A 21,687-nucleotide genomic window follows, 5' to 3' on the forward strand; every position below is an offset into this window, starting at 1 on the left:
TCCATTTTTTATTTTTTTCATTTTTATTTTCAGGAAACATGTCTTCTAACTCTCTGTCATAATGGTCGTTACATAATGACATACAGAAATATGTACCAGACATCTAACATAGCAGGGCGTAACACAGTTCGACCACCGAAATATCAAGGCGTGTGTTAATGATAATAATAATAATAATAATAATTCTTCTATCAGTCACCTTCCATGAGCAATATTCTAACACGTCTTCGATAGTCGTTTTAGAAATCCAGGCAATGAAGAATGAGGATCATTTTATGGATATAAAACTTCTTTATTCTATGAAAGCGACGTTTCCATGTAGATTCTCATGTTATTGTCAAGCATCTGGTAAGTCAAAGGTTACACGTTAGGGTCATAGTATAGCATTACATCCCCATCCTTGTTCACGTTTGTCGGAAGCAATATATAACCTATCTGAGAATTGGAATTCATTTTTCTGTAATGTGAGGAAACAATAAGGGATAGCATAAAATTCCAAATTTAAATCGTATCAAACATCACAAAGTTAGATAAAGAAAAGATAAAGACGTTAGATCGAGTATGTTCTCCGTGTGCTTTCGCAACTGTCTGGCAACGTCTGGTCATACTTCAAAGTAAGTCGTTTAGAAATCATTCTCCAAGATATATATATATATATATATATATATATATACACACATTAGAGGATAATATGTTCAAATATGAGTAAACAGAAGCAGGTAAACAAATCCTACAATCTAAGTAACCCTCTCTCGCAATCATGAAATCTATTACCACGAGTACTCTGTGAATGTCGGCTCGAATCGATCAGTGGAATCGAGTAAAAACACTTCACTGACGTGTCGTTTGATTCTAAAAATCCAAGACTTCTCTTGTAGGATTGGTAGGCCGTTGCAAACTGTACATGTATAATGTTATTCTGCAATATGTTTACGAGGGGCGTTCATTATTCCCCTGTCCCACTTGCAGTGGACTTAGTTGAACGAAACTTGGCAGAGTTTTTAGTCCTCCTCTACATAGCAATCTCATGCAAATCTCATCATGGGCTAACTGGCAAACAAAATGACAGTCACCAGTGACGGAGATCAATGGCTGAATGAGGTCGATCAGGAATGGGATCAGTTTCCACAGATTTCCGAACTGATTTAAACTGGCGATGCCAGTGTTTAACTACGTCATACGATGCGGCATATTCCTATAAGCTGCTTTCATTTCATCAGAGGTCTCTTTTGCTATGCGACCTTTCAAGTACTTGATCACAGCTCGGTATTCAGCTGGTTCCGCTGTGACACCATGCTTCAGTATAACGCGTGACAAAGAAATAACTTTCATACTTCAGTGCTGACAATAACCACATGACCCATAGACATGTGTGTCATTACTCACCTGAAGTTTCAGGCACATATGAAAACCAGAAAAGGGTCTGGGGAAATGTTCAATGAACGCCCCCTCGTATACGCGGTTGCTGTGCAATTAGGGCAAAGTTGCGGCAAGATGAGGACCTTTACAGCATGGTCGTGCTTTCATGTATCTTATCATTTACACTCGAACAGGTTGTTGGTAATTTCTATTGTACAGATAAAGTTTCAGTTTGTAGAGTCCGAGGTGAAGAGCATGGAGAAACACAATGCCAATAAAGGCACCAACCAAAACACCAATTGTCAGTCCTGGATTGTTCCAGTTCAACACAATGCGGTAAATAACACGACTGTGATCGGGCGCCCAGAAAAATATACTGAACATCACGTAGATGAATCCAAAGATGAAAGGATAAACAACGTGACACATTCGCACTGGGCGTCCGTTGACGATGACGTCCACGATGATGAAGACAGTGTTCAGAGCGTGAACGTTGATGTTGAAGTATCTCCAGCAGGTGACATCCTTCGGACACATGACGGTGTAGTAAACGCCGGTCACAACGATCACAAACACAAAAACAATATTGGAAAGTATCCATGATCCTGGGATGGTCACGTGTTTCAGGAAGTGGTCTCTACACGTAATCCACTCGTTGGTGTTGCTGTCAGAAATGTTGGTGTCGTCTTCTTTAAGGATGTCATTGGGGTCTGGTAGACCGTCCAGGTTCGAGGACTCCTCATCGCCTTGTTTATATCTTACAGCAACAGGTGAACCTGACTGGTGACAGTAGTGTGATATGTGGTGAGTACATACAATGACTGTGGACAGAAGGAAGTGGAGGAATACCGTACAGTAGGACCACGTGGTGAGATATACGTCCACACCATACTTGACATCAGCTGACTTGTACCACAGTGTGAGGGCATACAAGGAATAGATCGTCACTACCGCATAGAACACTGCCAGGACTATGGACGGGCACCATCTCCACTGAAACAAATCAGTAATGGAGTGATCATTTTCCAAGTAATGACACACTTTCTTGGAAAGGATATTTGTGAATTCGTTTGTAGCTTAACGCCGGTCTGTTCCGCATATAACTCGCCGGTCTGTAAATAGACCAGGCTGCTGAAGGCTCTCCTCCTCCCCAACTCTCCTAATAGGTCTCTTTAATCCCACCTCCATAACTTTGAGGGCTCGATTTCACCCCCGACATCCCACTTTCCTGAAGGATCTAAAGCTCACATTCTCCCTGATCCCTCCACTCCACACCCTCCATGCAATATCCACGAATGCCCCCCTTCACTCCCCATCCCCCACACCTATTCACCCCAACGTCCCCTGAATGCTTTTCGCAATCTTCAGTCCCCCACCCCTGAACCCTCTCTTTCAATCCCTCTACTCTCTCTCTCTCCATCCACGCACGCGCGCACACACACACACACACACACATATCCAAAACCATCCATCAAAACCCAGCTTCACCCTTAATACTCGCCTTAATCCCTTTACCCCACAACCCTAGAGGTTCCCCACCCCTCCTCACATCCACAACACAGTGCATCAAACGTGGGTAGTAACTCTAGAAAACCATGTGGTCTGTGCTCGTCAATAATTCATTGGATGCTGAGGTTCGGCAGTTGGGATTACGGGTTCGTTGTGCAATTGGATACCTGAAGTGTCAAAGTGTACTCTAACAAATAGAAGCGAAGGGGCTATTTCCATAATCAAACAGAAATGAGAATCTATTCACGTTCCACTCTTACCTGTGATTCGGTGAAGGGTTCTATTCTCTCGGGAACGGGGGAGAGTTGCCTCACAAACGAGCGCAGTCTGCTCTGTACCTCAGCCATTTTGCCAGGACTTCAGTCACGGCTATATGCACCTGTGAATTGACATGACACGAGCCCTTGAACCCTCAGGTATTTGAACAGGAAGGGGTTGTCACCTGCCATAGAAGCCTAAAGAAAGCGTCTCATGCTTACGTGTGAATGCACAATAATCGTCACGCAAGTTTATATGAATCAATGATACGATCCTTCACTCCAGTTTAAAATATAAGGGTTTTAGTTTCTCAAAAGGGAATCTCTCTGCGATCAGCCTGACTTCATCAAAAACTCGGATTATAGGGTGAGAATTTCATTGTTTACGAAACACTTTCTCTCCCGAGTTTTGTTTTCAGGATAGCGATAATGGATACTCAATACTGAGAACTGTGAACCGTATAAGGTGAACTAACGCCTCTCTCTCCAATTATCATAAATCCAGTTTCTTACACAAGTTATGTTTTATCCTTTTGTGATACGACTCCATCAGAACACGATTTCATAAATTAGAAATCGCCCTTCTAGTGATGATAAACAAAGAACAATAATATGTGATTGTTACAGCATGCTGATGTTTTATAACATCACCCTGTGTCAGAACATTATTCGACTGCATTCGATCATCGACAGAAAAATCATTCACGACTTAGGATTTGTGGCAAAAAAAACCCTCGCACCGGCGGCAATATTGCGAAAGAAAACATACAAGAAAAAACAAAAACAGTTGATACCAATTACCACTAAACAAGGGAAGGTGATTAAAAAGTTAATTATTCAATACATTTTGGCATTTCAGTGGTATTTGAATCTATTTAGATGATGTATCAATAGTTGTTTTCCAAGTCGTGCATATTTTACGTACATGTGTGCGATGCCGAATCTGGTTCCGGTTTCATCATGGGTGAGTACAGTTACAAATCCTGCGATTAGCTTTCATGATCTGCATTAATTATTATTGACTCAATCAGAATAACAAGGGTAAATATTGGCATTTCTGACAACTCTTACTTACAATGACAACATTAAATTTACAAACAATAGGCTAACAGAATCTCCATTCTGAGTAGATACACTCTACATATGGACAAACGTTCCCTGGAATAAAGGAAGGCCAGTCCCAAAATCCTTCTCACCTATATTAGTGAACCCACCGTTTTGTTAGTGATGTCATAGGCAGTGATGTCATACGTTAACATTGTCGTACACATTTGGCAATTTCTTGCAGGTGTAGGTCAAATGAATAAATACATACAATCCCCCAATCCTGCTGCAAACACTTTAATAATATGTGTTATTACTCGCCCGTTGAAGATACTGCAGTGTAATATTTTTACGGCAATATTCCACTAGTGTAATACCGCTTGACGTATGACGTCAAAATATTTCAAAGTTGTGACGTCACAATGCTAATGCCGATGTCGCAATTTTACTAGCCCTTGCTTGACTCGGAAAGCTAAGAGTGGTCACACTGTAGGGAATTTCGCGGCAGTTTCTGTCAATTTATGTCAATTTATGTTGGCGAGTAATAAACAGAATACTAAACTCGCTTCCGTGATAAATCATTTTTATTAAACTCGTTAAAGATTTAGTATCAAACTCGCTTTCGCTCGTTTGATACCAAATCATTAACTCGTTTAATAAAAATTATATTACACGGAAGCGAGTTTAGTATCCTCTATTTATTTGCGTAGCGTTCAGATATTTGTTAACAAAACCAATTTTGTTATCGACCTTGCCTTGTTCAGTATTATCAAATGTGGGAATGTGTTGTACATCTTTATCATCCAAAACTGTGTTCCACAGGAGATATCGCTTGTGTGAGATCAGACGATATCTCCTATCGCTTTGACAGTAGATGTTCCACAATGCCCTGCATCAATGCTTGATGGCGTCACAATGCTATGACATCGTTGCACTGCAAATCTAATGTCAGTGCTGTGTTTAGAGATGTGCATTTTCCATTGAAAACTAATGAAAAATGATTTGGGATGATAAATAGAATCTCACCCTCGTATCTAGTGATATCAATTATATCAACGCTCGTTGATAAAAGTAAAAATATCCTCGACAAGCCTCGGATATTTGTTACTTATCAACTCTTGATTTTTGAATTAAGAAAATGTTAGTAAAACTAGCAACCTTAATGAAAATGCTTGACATATTTTGTGAACAGTATATTTAAACATTTTGAAGGAATTGGTCCATGCATTCAATTTGTTTCTGATTGTCGTTTTATGGACAAAACATGCAAAATGTCCAGAAAAGCTTTAGTCACAAACGTTCATTCTTCAATCTCATTGTTTTCAATACAATCATCAATTTATTAATTCGAAAAGTGACAGTACATCTGACTGTAACTACATGATTGTATATATTTCAACAGGAACGCTAAAAAATATAATCCATTCTATATCTGCCTTTGCATAAACCTCATTATTCTGATAGGCCCATACAAAAAGGCTATCTTTTGACACCGTCCATTGTATACTGATGGCGAAAAACAGCAATGAAAACAATGAAAATCCTTATCGTGAAAATATATATTCACCTATCGCAAACATTATTTTTCCCATTTACTTTGCCAAATAATATTTCCACATTAAAATGCACAATATTTTGTGATTGTTTACATTGGATTCAGGACATTATTTAAATAGTAAAACAATTTTAGGTTCTACCGAAAGGGCGTCAAATACTGACATCCAAACCAAGGCTTCTTTTACGATTTATTGAAATTAGATGAGATACGGACTTCCCAACTCGGCGCTTACTATGGACCTAACGCTTATAAGGGGCACGGCGCTTTTGCACTTACTGGATGTAAGTACCGTAAGTGTTAATGAACTGCTCTATCCCCGGCGCTTTTAAGAGAAGTGGCGTTTATTAGAGGAAATACGTTATCAATGTCGCCTTCATCCGGCGTCGCAAAAACTCACAAGGTAAGCCAGGACGCCACTTGAACGGAAGGACGCCAAATGGTGTACTGTTCTTTGTAATTTCATAACAAGAAGACGATGAGGAATGGGAGTTTATTACTGTATCCCATGCTGAATTACAATAATCCACTTTCATTGTTCCAGGAATTTATAAAAACTGACAACATCTGTCCAGATAGTCAATATACGACACACATATCACAGTTATATGAGAACAGATTGATAATAACGTCACACACACGCCCCCTCGCACATATACGCAAACGCACGCATACAACATACAAAAGACATACGCAAATTTGAGAAAAAATGCATGTACACAGTCAAGAGAATATGAGGATTTAAGAACTAATTTACATGTTGGACGCGGTAATCCAATTCGATCGATATTACAATATTACTTGTTTACTCTCGTAATACCATGTCAGAAATTCTTATAAATTGTTACACCACCAAAACGTATCCGGTTATAGTGTGGATATTTGTACTGGAAAAGTTTTGTTCATTGTGAACAAAACGAACGAAAATATATTATCCGCATCCACAGCTATACTGACCTAACGTTAAACATTGCGTAGTTTGTCCACTTATCTTCATTACGGTGTGACCTCTCGGTCGTCCTTTGACGTCATAGAGGAAGTTCAGTTATTTATCACAAGTCAGTTTGCATATAGAGTGTACAACGTTATATACGAATGCATAACCCCATTTCACATATGCAGATATGCTTGGCATTACTTTAATTTTGCTTACTTTCTGTAAAGATGACAAATACGAAATAATCGTCGCACAGTGCTTTTATCAGATGGAAACCTAAGAAATTTACTGTTTTTAATGCAAAACAAAATTTCGAACTATACCGTTTGAAAAACAGACGCTGCTAAGCAGTTGCTAGGTATGCTGCTGACTTCATAACTAGCATAAAGTGATGTTATTTTGCCTTTTTATGGTTGTTGTAGGGATGTTTGCTTGTTGTATTACTCCAAATTTAGCAGTTTTTCAAACTAAATGATCGATTCTTGTCCAATAAGTCAAATGACAATCCAGTGATCAACCGCATCTACGCACTTCAGATACTATAGGATGTGTTAACCAAATGAGAAAGGCCTGAGCATTCGTTAGTCGTCTCTCACGACAAGCATGGATTGTTGAAGGCCAGTAATGCACACCCAGATCTTCATGGGAATGACCTAGACTATAAACATATCAGGACGTCAACAAAAGACCATTGTCACCCCTTACCACAGGGGAAATGAAATATTATGACTGAGAGTGAAGAACGGGGTTTTTTAAGCTCGAGATATCACATGATTTCGCCTACCGGCTCTCTTTACCGTATACTTTCCTGTAGATATACAACCTGAGTTGATAAAGACCAAAGTATATGAATTGTAGTAAAAACACAAGCACGGATATCCCTATCAATATACCAACGGTGGACCCCGGTGTGGACCAGTCAAGTATATTTTTGTAGATGATGGCTCTATCTGTAGCCCAATAGATGAGGCTGAAGATGATATACGCCACCGCGTATATCAACGTATAGATAAAATGTAAGATTCGGACAGGCCGTGCGCTGATGAAGGTGTCCACAATAACGAAGACTGTGTTGAGGCCATGGACGTTCAGGTTTGACAGTGTCATTCCTGATGAAGGATCGTATAAAGCAGCGAAGTAGATGGACGTGACAATGATGCAGGTATCAGATGTGATGTTGGCAAGGATCCAGGATATCTTGGAATACCAGGGTGTTGTGTTTAAGTCTTGAGTCTCACTGAGGTCTGGGGATTTGGATTCTGGCTTTGGTCCACCAGAGCCCATCTCATTGTCACTTTTAACGGCAATGTCTTCATGACTTTCTATACCTTTGTCGTGGTTGCTGATAGTCGGGGATTCACCGACGTGCCTGGGCGGGGCGTTTTCTGACGTTGGTTGTGGTTTGGTAGACGCCCTGTCACGTATGTAACATACAACAGCGACAACGAAAGCTATGAAGAAATGAAAAGTCAGAACTAGATATGACCAGTTGGTTAAGAACACCATTGGATTGAACGCGGGCTCTGCTGATGCTACATCGCTGCTGTTGTCAGTCTCGACTTCCGCCAGTGTGTAGATGAGGGCAAATAGTGTATATCCCGCCATCACCAGACGGTACGTCAGATATACTGGACGGGGCCATCTCCACTGAAAGTATACATATAAACAGTAATACAGACTTTCAATGTTTTCCATAGTATCGGCAATTGCATCCACATACCTATGGTATTCTCTTCGCAATATTATGAACAATGTCGATACAGACAGCGATCCAGTGAGAATAATGTGTCCGAAAATGTATCATATGTTATCAAAATTGTCTTAAAATTTGATGCACAAATTTTGTTTTCACATTTTGTTTTCAATCCCAGTCAGAAATTTTAAGTTCAGTTGTTCGGAGCTGAGAAGTATGAACAGATCAGTTGCCAAAGTACACGCATGCTTAAGAAATTCAATCCAGTCGTACATTCTCTGTTCAGTAAACACCATCTCACGCCATCTAATGAAAATGATAATAATAAAAATGAGTATATAAAGCACTGTACCCATCCACAAGGAGCATGTTCAAAGCGCATAAAATAGTAATATTATGAAATAAAAACCTATGAATGAAATAAAGCCTATTAATAATAGCTGCAGAAACTGTCTGTGAAGTATAGTTCATGAATAATAGGGTAAATAGAGTCTATGAATAAAAGCCTGAAAATAGTTGCGTCTAGATCTTTGATTTGAATGCAGTTAATGATAATGAATGGTTGATGTCCAGAGGGAGTTTGTTCCATAGTTGAGGAGCAGCGTGATTGAAGGACTTCCCTACATAGGTGGCAAGATTATACTTTGGTGTGCTCTGAAGATTCAGATTTTGAGATCGAAGAGTCTTTGTAGGGATGTAGTCTACTAGCATATTAGAAAGAAACGGTGGGACCGTATCGTTTTGACATTTGTACACCATGCGTAGAACTTTAAAGTTGATTTTCTCTTCAATTGGAAGCCTATGCAGATCATTAAGAACTGGCGTTATGTGCGATTATTTTGGTGTTCCCGTCACTATCCTAGCAGCAGTGTTCTGGACTTTCTGGAGTTTGTACAACTGACGTTTACTGATTCCTATCAGCAAGCTGTTACTATAGTCAAGTCTAGAATGAACGTCAAGCATTTGCACAATGCCCCATTTCACTTTGGAAACGCATGTATAAGTTATTCTAGGTGCATGCATATATATAATTCTTGCTGTATGCATATACTACTTAAGGTGCATACCTAGATTACTATAGGTGCATGGATATATATAATTCTTGCTGTATGCATATACTACTTAAGGTGCATACCTAGATTACTATAGGTGCATGGATATATATAATTCTTGCTGTATGCATATACTACTTAAGGGGCATACCTAGATTACTATAGGTGCATGGATATATATAATTCTTGCTGTATGCATATACTACTTAAGGTGCATACCTAGATTACTATAGGTGCATGGATATATATAATTCTTGCTGTATGCATATACTACTTAAGGGGCATACCTACATTACTATAGGTGCATGCATCTATATAATTCTTGCTGTATGCATATACTACTTAAGGTGCATACCTACATTACTATAGGTGCATGGATATATATCTCTCGTTGCATGCATAGATTAGTCTCGGTGCATGCAAATATTACACTAGGTGCATGCATGAATTACTCCAGGCCCACACTTGTGCAGGTGCAAGCATATAACGCAACTGATAACACCCAAGGTTCGATATTGGTTCAACAATGAATGCTGGGTACTTTTAATACAAGGTTATTAACGCAGTCTTTGTGGACATTTTGTTTTATTTGCACTTCTCCATTATACTCTAACCTCAACTTACAATCTAAGAGATTCATCTCTACAGTCGCCAAACGAGCCTTCAACCTTTCTCCTACTGTGTGAGGTTCAGGTATATCATCTAAATAATTTAATACGGTTTACTTGGCTTTTGGAGTTGAGCACTCGACTATCATCCTTCGTTCCTTCCTCCTATGTGCGGTATCTAGTAGTTAATCAGTCATAAACATGTCTTGCATGACAATGGTATACAGATCTATACCGAAACGGGGACATTACATTATAATAAAGGTGTTATCCATAACGTTTTATCCATTTTGAGGCTCATATTGGTATAATGTTGACGAAGTACTCATGCTATTGTGTGTGTTACTACAACAAACACTGGCGGCTCAACGCCAAGTGTTGAGTGCTTCATGTGTACTTAGCAGTAATACTAAACTAAACATTCAATGATTTCAAGGTGGATTTAAGAAATGACTTGCAGTTGTCATTGTCCAAAGGACAGGGGAGAAATTTGCAAGAAGGAAAAAGCCAATGGACTTTTGTTGTAAAAATCCGATAATAATAGTCAAAACAGTCCCGTGTCTTAAATACCTATTTATTGGTAGGGACTAGATATTCTGTAATGTTCTGCGGGCCTCTTACGTATTGCACTAGAATTGTGATAAAAATGTTTTACACCGACAGCATCGTTGTTAACCCGAGTTAGGGAGGGGGAGGAGAGAAAACGTTTGTTTGCGTTATTTTTGTTCTCTTTTTTTTTGTTGTTTCAGTTGATTTGTTTTTTTATATATATTGGACAAAATAATTTAGGGATATTGGTATATTTATGGTTGATATTTCATCAAATTGTCCATGAATATACAGATCATTTTCATAATGTCAAGATTTGTTATATTTGTCCAGTATATGTTTTGAATTTTTTGTACATAATTAATATTTTCTTTCACTGCTGATCAGTCTGTTTTCTTCCCAATAATTCTCAGCCTTTCCACATTTACAAAATTCTAAAACATCACTATGATTTTATTCGAAAAATTAAATCACTTTATTTTGACACTATTTAATTAATATTCATGCCTCATATGAAAGTAAATACATATGTAGCGTATCTTACCTGTGAGATCCCAAAGTATTCAGGGTGAAGAAAATTCAGTCCGAAATTACACAGACGAAACTCATTCCGGACGAGAGAACACATCGTGGTGCATCGAGCAATCAGGACGTGTGTGTTTGATCACGGCGTGGTGTAATCGATCATGAACTATGAAATGAAATGAGTAACCCACCCCACGAGTCATGTGAGCAAAACGGACAAGATGACAAACAGTTCTTAATGGTTGTTATTTAAAGTGCTCTTTTGAAGAATCCTGTCTACTCGATAAGGGTGCCTATGTTGGTCGTGCTCTATATAGAGGTTATTGCATAGTGACCATGTAATAATGTTTGTACGAGATAGAATAGGCCTTCAGCAACCCATTCTTGCCATAAAAGGCGACTATGCTTGACGTAAGAGGGATCGGGTGGTCAGGCTCACTGACTTGGTTGACACATGTCATCGGTTTCTTATTGCGCAGATCGATGCTCATGTTGTTGGTCACTGGATTGTCAGCTGGAATATTGCTGAGTGCGGCGTAAAACTAAACTCACTCATTCGCTGTACGAGACGAGTGCTGAAATGTTGGTACTTCCCGAGCGAGGGGCATACCGAAGTTTAGGTATACCAGTGTTGAAAACATTGTATGGGATGGACACGAATGTGATATTATGTTTGTTACCTGAGAAATATGTACCATGTATGCAGTCACGAAACAAAGGGTATGTTATAAGGGTAATGCTATTTTTCAGGGCATTATCATTTGCAGAAGCCCGACGTCTTTCATTAACCGTGGGATCCTGCAACTGATAATGCCCTGAAGAAGTAGCGTTACCGTTATTATGGCTAAAGTGAATAAAAATTTTAATGAAATAAGAATAAAAACAACGGCATCGGTTTAGAAGCATTTACTGCTAACAACAAACGACGGAGGTCACTGACACACGTTTTAGAAACATAGACACGTCATAAAACAACACAGATGACGTCACTATTGAGAGTGACCTTGACCTTTGCCCATAGCCGCCATCGTTTTCAGTGATCAACAACGTTAGACTTCAAGTCGATATTTTCATTGCTGTATGCGGTGATTTATGGTACAATTGTTATGGTTGACACGAGCAAGAAAGTGCATAATGGCACAAGTACATGTGACGAATGTGAGCCAGATATATCGTCAGCAGTGACCCCAAGTTCAGACGAGCCGTAGCTGAGCTACTTGTGACATCACCTAACCAAGGGCTTGATAATGGCCCGTTGTCAAGCATTTTGCGAGCATTATGAAGTTACAGTGGTCCGCTCATTTCTGATAACGTGCGGGCGTTTTAATGATAATACTATCCACTTTAGCTATAATTATATATAATGCCGCATGATCTGTAATGGGGGCGGCAGTAAATATCCACGTAATTCGGCGAAGACCTCAGCACCACTTACCGACAGCTTCCATACACGCATATGAAACAAGTGCACATTTTCATCGACGGTTATTTGTCAACTTTGATTTTAAATAAAAACGGAAGAATATATTTCAGGTCGTACATATGTAATTCACGACGTTTAAACACGAAGTTTGTTTGAAACAGCAACTTTTGGACGCAGAGCAAATTCAACAGAAGACACACTCTCCTACCCAGAGTTCCATGCGGCGAGCCACAAGCCAGAAAGATATGACGATTCGTCACATCTTACACAGTTCAGTCAATATAATGTACAGATTTCATAACTGTTCTATTTTTTATGAGTTTACACATCCAGTTAAACATCTGTGTTGAAATGGTTCAGTTTCACTGATGAATAAACCTAAAACTTGTAATACTATATCGATTTGCATAGCGACCCTTTAATTACATGGGTTGTACGGCTCCACATGCTGTCATCGAAGCCTAGTGGATAGCAAACGATGCAGCCGGTGTGAAATATAAATATGTGTTGTCATAAAGCTTACTGACGTAGTTTTATAAAAATATTAACATAGCAGTGTAAAACATTATGAAAACATCGTCAAATCGCTTGCCTTATGCCAGTCTCAGCATATTAATGATTCTACCATGACTTCAGTAAATACTGGATTGTGATTGGTTAATCAAAGTCATTCAGAGGTATATAATCACGTTATATACCTCTGATTTTCCAACACTTTATGTATTTGTTTAAAATCTGAATAACACGGTTATAGTAGAATGGACATTATTGTATTGTGTTGGAAACTCAGAGGTATATAACGAAATTATAATAGCTCTAAATTTTGTATTTATATTTTTCCAACACAGTATGTTTATCTCCTAAATGTGCGCATTTGTTTACGGTCATGTGATATGTAAATTAGCGTGTGGCAGTGAAGTTATGCTAAGTCATCTCTGTGCCGGAATGTGCACAAGACAGTACCAGAGCAAGAATGATTACGTCACGTCACAATTTTGACGTCACCGGTGGAACACGTTACTGCGTCACATGACAACTATCAGACTGCCAGACGCAATTGAACGAGTGACAGTCTCGGACAAAATCTGGAGGCGGTGTCTTTGGTCTTTTTCACACCTTCTGTTTCCGTTCGAACATTATACACATGAAATGTCCGAAGCGGCTACACTCTTCACTATTCCAACTAATCGGCCATCGATCGTGACAAAGTCATTGATTCAGACAGCGGTAAAACCGATAGGGCAGCCATATTCTTTGTTTACCTTATGGCCTGCAGGTAAACACGATGTAACACGCGTGATGATAAAATTGTAATGCATATTAATTATGTATTTTATTGAAAAATATACTCATCTGTGAATGAACGTAGTAAAACATAGTCAAATTTCATAACTGAAAAAAGTAGTTCCCTTCGAGATTGAGGCTTGAAATGGAACAACTCCTTGTAAAGTGATATTTTGCCTTAGGGTATCGCATGAAAAACATGAAACCCAATATGTTTGTAGTAAATTCATCTCTTATTGCACCGTTCTAGCCCGTATTTAAATACTAAACAGATACTACAGCCAAACCTTTGTCAGGTATGAAAAGGAATTATTCCATAGAATTGATAACAAATGATAATGTATTTTCTTGCATTATGACAGTGTTTGAAGGTATATTGATGTTATAGGTTATTACTGAGACGAAGGAACGAATGTAACGGAAACCAATGTTTCAATATATTGGTAAATACTGTACATATTCTATCACGATACACTTTTATCTGTAAAATGAATGACATGACATACACATAATACAATGACAGCGTTCAGTGTTCATTCAGATTGTTAATCTCATGTGTACGTGCTATGCTAAAGGTTGACGAAAACAGGATGTAAGAAGAACACATGACTGTCCACAGACCACGTGATACAGTTGTGATACTACAGAATATGGCGTGCAAGAAACATGATATATACAGAACTGTACACTCGACTCCGCCTTTAACAGAGACTAGTGGTAAGGGTTCTGTGTAATACTGTATAATAAATACATAGCTCAGGCTCATATGTCTCGAAACAAACCGAGTTTTGAATGCAGTTAGTGTTTTCTTAGAAAATGCATTCTCAGAATGAACTGAAATCGAAACAGAATTTTTTAAATGCAGTTGAGCAACTTAAGCGGACTCAAATTGTCAAACACAGTTTGAAATTGAGTGAAAATTTGGTTTGAGAAATCGGGGCCAGTTGAACAGATTTGATGACTAGGTTCAGACAACGTGATCATATTCCACATTATTACATCGATGTTCAATCACTGGATTGTCTGGTACAGACTATGATCCAGTAGTTCAGTTTGGACACATAGCGCAATGATAACAATAAACAAGCGTTGCCTGTTTTTTTTATTACAGTCCCTGTATTGGGCAAATGTAAAGAACAAGGTATTTTAGAGGCCCTTATTGGCCCGCAACAGGTCATGATAATCAAAATTTTACAGCATAATAATTTTAGCATAAAAAGGGTTAAATAAATTATTGACGTTACCTCCAATTGCATTGTTATGTTTTTAATGTTGTTTGTTTTCCTCTTTGAAGACCTCAAAGTTAACATATTTTACAACATCTTCTAGAAGCCTACATTTTCTGATTTTCAGATTGATAGAAAAGTGTGAGCAAAAGCATGACCCATCCCAATTTTTTCACTACATATGAAGAGAGTAAATTAGAATGCACACCTAAAAAATTGTGGTGGGTCACGCTTTTTATTTTTTCAGTGTATGAAAATGCCCCATACAACATCTCAAAAAATAAACATTGACATAAAATAACATCTTTATAAACAATCCATCACATTTACACATCTGTGCCATGAGACATTATATTTCGAATGGTTTTGTACTCTAAAATACACATATCAAACATCTTAATTAAAATTTTAAATACTCGCAAGGCAGATATATGAGGGGTAAACAATGGATTTTGGTTGTTGGTCTCTGCTAGAAAAGTAAGAAGACGTCTGAAGATTTTCAAAATATGAGCACTGTAAAGGTGAGAATCTTTGTTATTATGTCAGAATTTGATAATAGTTTTTCTATCATCTGTTTATCAAGCACCTTTGAGTCACCTGTCACTGTCAAAATAGCACTGTCATTCAACAGGATTGCCATGTATAAACATATGCATTTTCCAAGAACGTATGTACCTTGATGTTTCCAGTGACATGTTAGATATCATTTAATCATAATGACTACACTTAACTGTGTGAAAAGGATTTGTTTTAGCTAGAATAAGAACATTGTATCAAGGTTTAGCAGATGATGAACACAAGCAGACGTAGTCATACATAGTTGTAAAGTGTAATATATAAGCTTAAGTTCACATTGTGGGACAAAGGAATATGTAGCCTTGTAGTTGCAATAGTGAATTGTTGGGGGATTTTTGTTATCAGACATGCAGGTTCAAATCCATGTAACTTTTCTTTCTTGCTTTTTTAAAGTTTGTTTATCAAGTCTACAATGTTTAATAAAACTATTTCACATCAAATCCAAATATTGTATGTTTTTCTTAAGTTTGGTAATTTGTGTTACAACACTGTTGAAACAAACTTTGATTAACATCATGTAAATTGTTTCTTAAGACACTGACCATTCACTTTTTCAAGTCGGTCTAGTCTAGTCTAGTTCCCAATATCTTAAAATTAATAATTTATATATTTTGATCTACTTTAGGTTTATACACTCTTGAATACTGCAGTTCTAGACAATGAGTCAGAAACTGAGATTGATGCCTGTGTGAATGAAGAGTAATAGTGGATGCTTTATATCTTTAAAGTGGATAAGTTGTGAATAATTACTATGTGAACATGGTGATTACTGGCTTTAACACTTGCATGGTGTTAATATGAACCTGTACTGTCAATGAAATGTCACCCGAAATGGGCCCCTTTGAGGTCATGACCTATGATTTTTAGTGCAACGTGATAGGTTATTGTAATAACATATGATGATTGAGATGTTAAGTGTATATCTGCTAAAACTGATTGTAAATGTTGACTTGTAACACTTACTAGTTAACATGAAGCTGTGCCCAAAATGTAGCTTTACCCAAAACAGGCCCTTGTGATTCTTAGTACAACATTATTCGTTATCATGCTTACATGTTGTAAAATTGACCCATGGATTACATTTGCAAAGAATGCTGTGAATAATGAGTGAGTTTTGGGGATACAATTGGCGAGTAATTGAATTACCAGTGTTTTGCAACCCTAATTGGGCCCCTTGAGGTTAAGACATTATGACTGACATTGACATGTTTTCCAGCATGAGTACCTGTCGTAAAACTGCTGTAATATGTATGTAAATATAACGACAGTTGTAAATAAGTCATTATGGCACACTGATATTTCAGACTTCTTGTTATTTTTCATGGGAACTGATAAAACCAATTTTGGGCCCCTCTTTTACACCTCAGATGATATAGAATCTAGCATTTTTATGCAAAGCTAACTTGTCTCTAAACAAATAACATGTTTTCAGCCAATTCTGTTAGTGGGCCAAAACCCACCGTTATCATACCTTGTCCTTTTGTGGAAGGTGAAACGTCGTTAATCAAAGCTGCAAATTCTGTGCGACAATGACGATACCCTTAGGACGTGTGTAAGAGGGATTCAGCATCAAATAGTTCCGACACTGGGTGTTTCCGAAAGGGGCAAGTGTATCCTGTATCATCGGTGATACCTCCCAAGATTTCTTTGTATTTATACCATTCTACACAGTGTTCACACTTGATACATGTTGGGTAAATGACATTGTTTTACTCTTTGTTTTGTTAAACTCAGTTTTTGGATGCGTATGAAAATATGAAACTGAATACTGGAGCGTGACCTGATAAGATAAATATCATACGTATTTTGATTCTGATACGTCACATGATAACAGGGCTTCCTTAAGCAAAAACAAAAAACAAAAATAAAAAAACAACCAAAAAACAAAAACAAAAAACAAAAAAAAAGAAAAGACATTTAAGAAGGTGTACTCTCATTAGTCTACAAATACGTATTACAACTGATCTGGATTACTGTTAAACTCGTCACAATTTAATTCTGGAGTCACTAAAGTCCAGAAACATGTACTGAGGATGAAAAAGTGATTTTTTCCCCCAAAACTCAAAATATATACTCGCTCGCCCATGGGCAGGATAGTTACATATCTGGGTTTACTGTTATAGTAACTGAATGTTTAGTGCAGTTCTACCATAGTGGAGTTTGTAGTGGAGAGAAGTTCACGGTTAATATTGTGTCGTACAGGCACATTGTGCATCATAAAGACGTATGCACAGATCTTAGCATGTAGGGTTTGTCAGAGTGGGCAAGACGCGGTAATTATATATACAAAGGCACCAGCATTTGCGACGTGGAGTTTATCCACCCAACTTTATGTATGAATATAGGGACAGCAATATATATGAACGAGGGACAGTGATGATGATAGGGTGAGTGAGTGAGTGAGTTACATTTTACACCGCGCTCAGCAATATTTAAGCTATATGGCGGCGGTTTTCCGTATAATCCAGTCTGGACCAGACATTCCAGTGATCAACAGCATGAGCATCGACCCAGACTCGAGTATTTACAGACCGCCGCCATACAGTTGGAATATTGCTGAGTACGGCGCAAAACTAAACTCACTCTCTTACTCACTCCGAGATCGGTCATGTAGCGTCGTCAGCTACTGAGAACCTCGACTAAAGCATAATCTCTGAATATATAATATATATAATACTATATAATTTATTTTACATTGAAGAGGTGCCCCCAAAAGAAGGGGGATTTGGAACTTGCAGAAACCGAATATTAATCTTGCTTTATTTAGATCTAATCATTGCAGGCAGAGTTTGGTGTAAGGGAAAATTAATGCGGTTCGAGATCTATCACAGTGACACAATCCCCTCCAAAACTTATAGAATCCTACCACGCAGGTTGGACACTGTTCTAGACGTTATCGATCGCAGCCTTTGCCATCCGTGGCAGGTGAGGCGTAACTGGGACGAAGGGCTACACATCTTTAAATCAGAACGTAATATTTCATCGTAATAAATATTGTAAAAAAACGTATTGCTAGTTGTCAAGAGGAATGTGCCATAAATTTCAAATAAATCATTGACAGCGACACTAAATTCGATGTTCAGAGTACTTGGTTGTATATATATAGGAGTTTAGAACAGCACATGCACCTAGAGTCTATATTATATACATGCATGTACATAGACACACAGATGTTGAATCAGATAAGGGACATTGTGGCGTTGTCGTGTTTCGTGTTGCCGCATTGTCGCCCCCCCCCCCCCCCCAAAAAAAAAACAAAACAAAAAAAAACCAAAACAAAACAAAATAAACAAAAAAAAAAAAAAAAAAAGCAAAATGAGACAAAACATAACCAAAGCGTGACAACGAGACAATGCGACAATGTCCCGTCTCGGATTCCACACACACACGCACTCACTTGTGCTGGTGAAAACTTTTACAATAGTTTTCTCAGACGTATCAAAAGAACACCTGATTTTTCATAACGTTACACTAATCTTGACGTTAACAGTACCCGATCACCTACAGTGTTAAGAACGTCACGGTGTCTTTCCAAACTTATCACATTGCACGAAGTCAGATACCTTTTTGAGTATCTGTGTATGCAACAGGTGTGTTGATTTCAGAATACTCAAGCACATTTTATCGTTTATAATACATAAAAATCTTCGATTTTGTCAAGTGTAACATTTTTGCTTCATCAACAGAATATTTGACAATAGAATCAACAGAGTCGACGTCTGAACACAACATCAACAGCAGCCGTCAGCGTATGGAAAGAACTAATTAGATGCGCGTACTTTCTTTGCTGTTATGTACACTATGCACATCTGCGTTTAACTACCTACAAACGTAGCTAAAGTTAGCTAACTGTACTATATCTTGCAAGGTCTCCTTTTTAAATAGATAAATATCCTTGTGGGGAGAGTATATAAATAGACTATGCCTGTTCATCAACACATATATATCACACGCCAAAGTAAGGCGAAAAATGTCACACACCGAGAGCATAGAGGCCATGCAAACCACTTTCTGTTTCCTTACCCTCACGCTCGTGTTTCCTCATAATATATTTGTAAACACAAGCTGTTACAAGTTTGGAATATGTGTCCAAGGTGAAACACCAAAAACTATTGATTTTCGACAAACAATTCCATTTACATGAATACTGCCTTCAACATAGTCGGGTTTACAAACAGGGTATGTACGGTATGGACAACACAGGTGGTAAAGGTGACCTATATGCTACACAAGCAATTGTAATTCAAGAAATTCACTGTTGATCAGTAAGCACTTCTTTATCGAATCTTAGGCTTGTGCTAGGACAAGTAAAATATTACCTGTCAAATCTGTAGCATGGAATATGTACACATACGTAACACATGCGTACGAATGACCATAGTAAGTTATCCTGTACAAACAAGTCACTCGTGATTGGGGTATACAGGTTGTTACGACATGTAAGACCGTGTCTGAGAGTGAACAACTGCACTACCCGTATCGAGGTCAATCATAAGGGCTACCGTCTGTGAAGTATATCTGGGTTATACTGACCTTCACACTGTCGTGGGCGGGTCCTGTCTCAGGGCTGGGGAAATATCGAATCTTTACAGCAGTTGCGGACGCGATGGCGAGATATGAGATCTGTTATGTCCTACCCGGATACAAACAAGGACTTGTTGCTCGTCAGTATATTTTGAAGAGTTATCTGCCTTACGTAAAGAGTGATTATTACGAAGTGGCAGGTGTTAGTTTGGGAGTTCAAATCTATGATTCGTCCTCCTGTTTCACTTGGAGACAGCACGAGTAGTGCTGTTATGCAGTGGTATTCAGATAAGGATGCCCGTTGAAAGGGTGACTTTCAGAAATACTAGTTAATATCAGTGTATGAAACAGCATCTGCCCGGCGGCCCACTGCTTGCTAGTTACATGTCGGGCTTACAACTTTATTTGAATTTATAGCAGGTCCTGTGAGCTAATACATTTTCCAAGGGTATATATTTGACCATGTCACTGACTACGGGAAATATATCGAAAATATTTTACAACTGTGGTAACTGATGATGTCTGTATAGTTCATGATCAATCAAACTGTAACTTACACAGATCAACCTACCCATTTTTCAAACACTAAATGTGACCGGTCTAGAGAATTCTTTCAGCCAATGAATAACGTCGTTCTTTTCTGATGGCAGAGACACTGATTGAATTAACAGTGACCACCAAGCCATGGTTTAATCAAATTTGCTTTTGCACATGTTAAAGTTTACCTCACTACAGGTAATTCATTAAGTACCTTCTTTTAACACCATGTCTCAATTCCCTAATATTTAATGCAGGGCTGGTTACATGTTAATAGGGTCGGCAACATTTTGAAGTTATCAGCCCTGGGGGCTTCCTGTCTTTTTGTAGGAGTTTCATACACTGTTAATACTGTTAGTGTCAATGCATTGCGCTGACAACCATATGTAGGCGGTGGGGTAGCCTCGTGGTTAACTCGTCAGGTCGAAGACTCGGGTTCGATTCCCCACATGGGTTTTACGCCGCTTTTAGCAATATTCCAGCAATATCAAGGAAGGGGGTATCAGACATGGACTAAACATATGGTACCCGTGGGGAGGATCGAACCCGGATCTTCGGTGTGATGATCGAATGCTTTAGCCACTAGGCTACTCCAGTGCACCGTTTTTACTAGGATTGGGGTCAACCACAATGATTTTATGGTACTTAAATTACAGAGGACACATCGCTGGAAATCATATTTTTGGGGGGATTTGTTTATTTGTTCCTTGTGTGTGTTTGAGTGTGTGTGTGTGTGTGTGTGTGTGTGTGTGTGTGTGTGTGTGTGTGTGTGTGTGTGTGTGTGTGTGTGTGTGTGTGTGTGTGTGTGTCTGTCTGTCTGTCTGTCTGTGCGTGCCTGCGTGTGTGTGCGCGGTGCATGTGTGCGTGAGGGGGTGGGGGGGGGGAGTTGGAACATTCCGAATGGAGAAAATATAATGGGTTTCCGATGATGGAAACATTTATCACCTTCATATATCAGGACTGACGCATCTGTCTACGGCAGCTACAGATATCATCTCGTTGTGCCTGACAGCATTTGTAAACAGTCAA

General features: G+C 38.6%; 2 protein-coding genes across 2 annotated transcripts; both read right to left on the reverse strand.

Annotated features, from left to right (window-relative positions):
* Positions 1–20,259, reverse strand: LOC137296097 (uncharacterized). The gene is made up of 3 exons (XM_067827773.1): positions 20,131–20,259; positions 3,129–3,247; positions 1–2,352 (listed from the first exon to the last, which is right to left on the reverse strand). Exons 2-3 carry the CDS (start codon positions 3,213–3,215, stop codon positions 1,540–1,542), a joined length of 900 nt encoding a protein of 299 aa, XP_067683874.1. The 5' UTR covers positions 3,216–3,247; positions 20,131–20,259; the 3' UTR covers positions 1–1,539.
* On the reverse strand, positions 6,202–11,254 carry LOC137296096 (protein rolling stone-like). The gene is made up of 2 exons (XM_067827772.1): positions 11,108–11,254; positions 6,202–8,308 (listed from the first exon to the last, which is right to left on the reverse strand). The coding sequence occupies exons 1-2, from the start codon at positions 11,189–11,191 to the stop codon at positions 7,442–7,444; spliced, it is 951 nt and encodes a 316-aa protein (XP_067683873.1). The 5' UTR covers positions 11,192–11,254; the 3' UTR covers positions 6,202–7,441.
* Positions 20,260–21,687: the final 1,428 nt, after the last annotated feature.

This window comes from Haliotis asinina, chromosome 9 (assembly GCF_037392515.1).
Source record: "Haliotis asinina isolate JCU_RB_2024 chromosome 9, JCU_Hal_asi_v2, whole genome shotgun sequence".
NCBI classification, from domain to species: Eukaryota; Metazoa; Mollusca; class Gastropoda; order Lepetellida; family Haliotidae; genus Haliotis; species Haliotis asinina.

What these genes read in the sequence shown, in the direction of transcription:
- LOC137296097 (XM_067827773.1), bottom strand. Translation starts at nt 3,215, where the DNA reads ATGGCTGAGGTACAGAGCAGACTGCGCTCGTTTGTGAGGCAACTCTCC. An exon ending in AACCCTTCACCGAATCACAG is followed by an intron (nt 2,353 to 3,128) that starts GTAAGAGTGGAA and finishes GATTTGTTTCAG; the next exon opens with TGGAGATGGTGCCCGTCCAT.
- LOC137296096 (XM_067827772.1), bottom strand. Translation starts at nt 11,191, where the DNA reads ATGTGTTCTCTCGTCCGGAATGAGTTTCGTCTGTGTAATTTCGGACTG. An exon ending in AATACTTTGGGATCTCACAG is followed by an intron (nt 8,309 to 11,107) that starts GTAAGATACGCT and finishes GTATACTTTCAG; the next exon opens with TGGAGATGGCCCCGTCCAGT.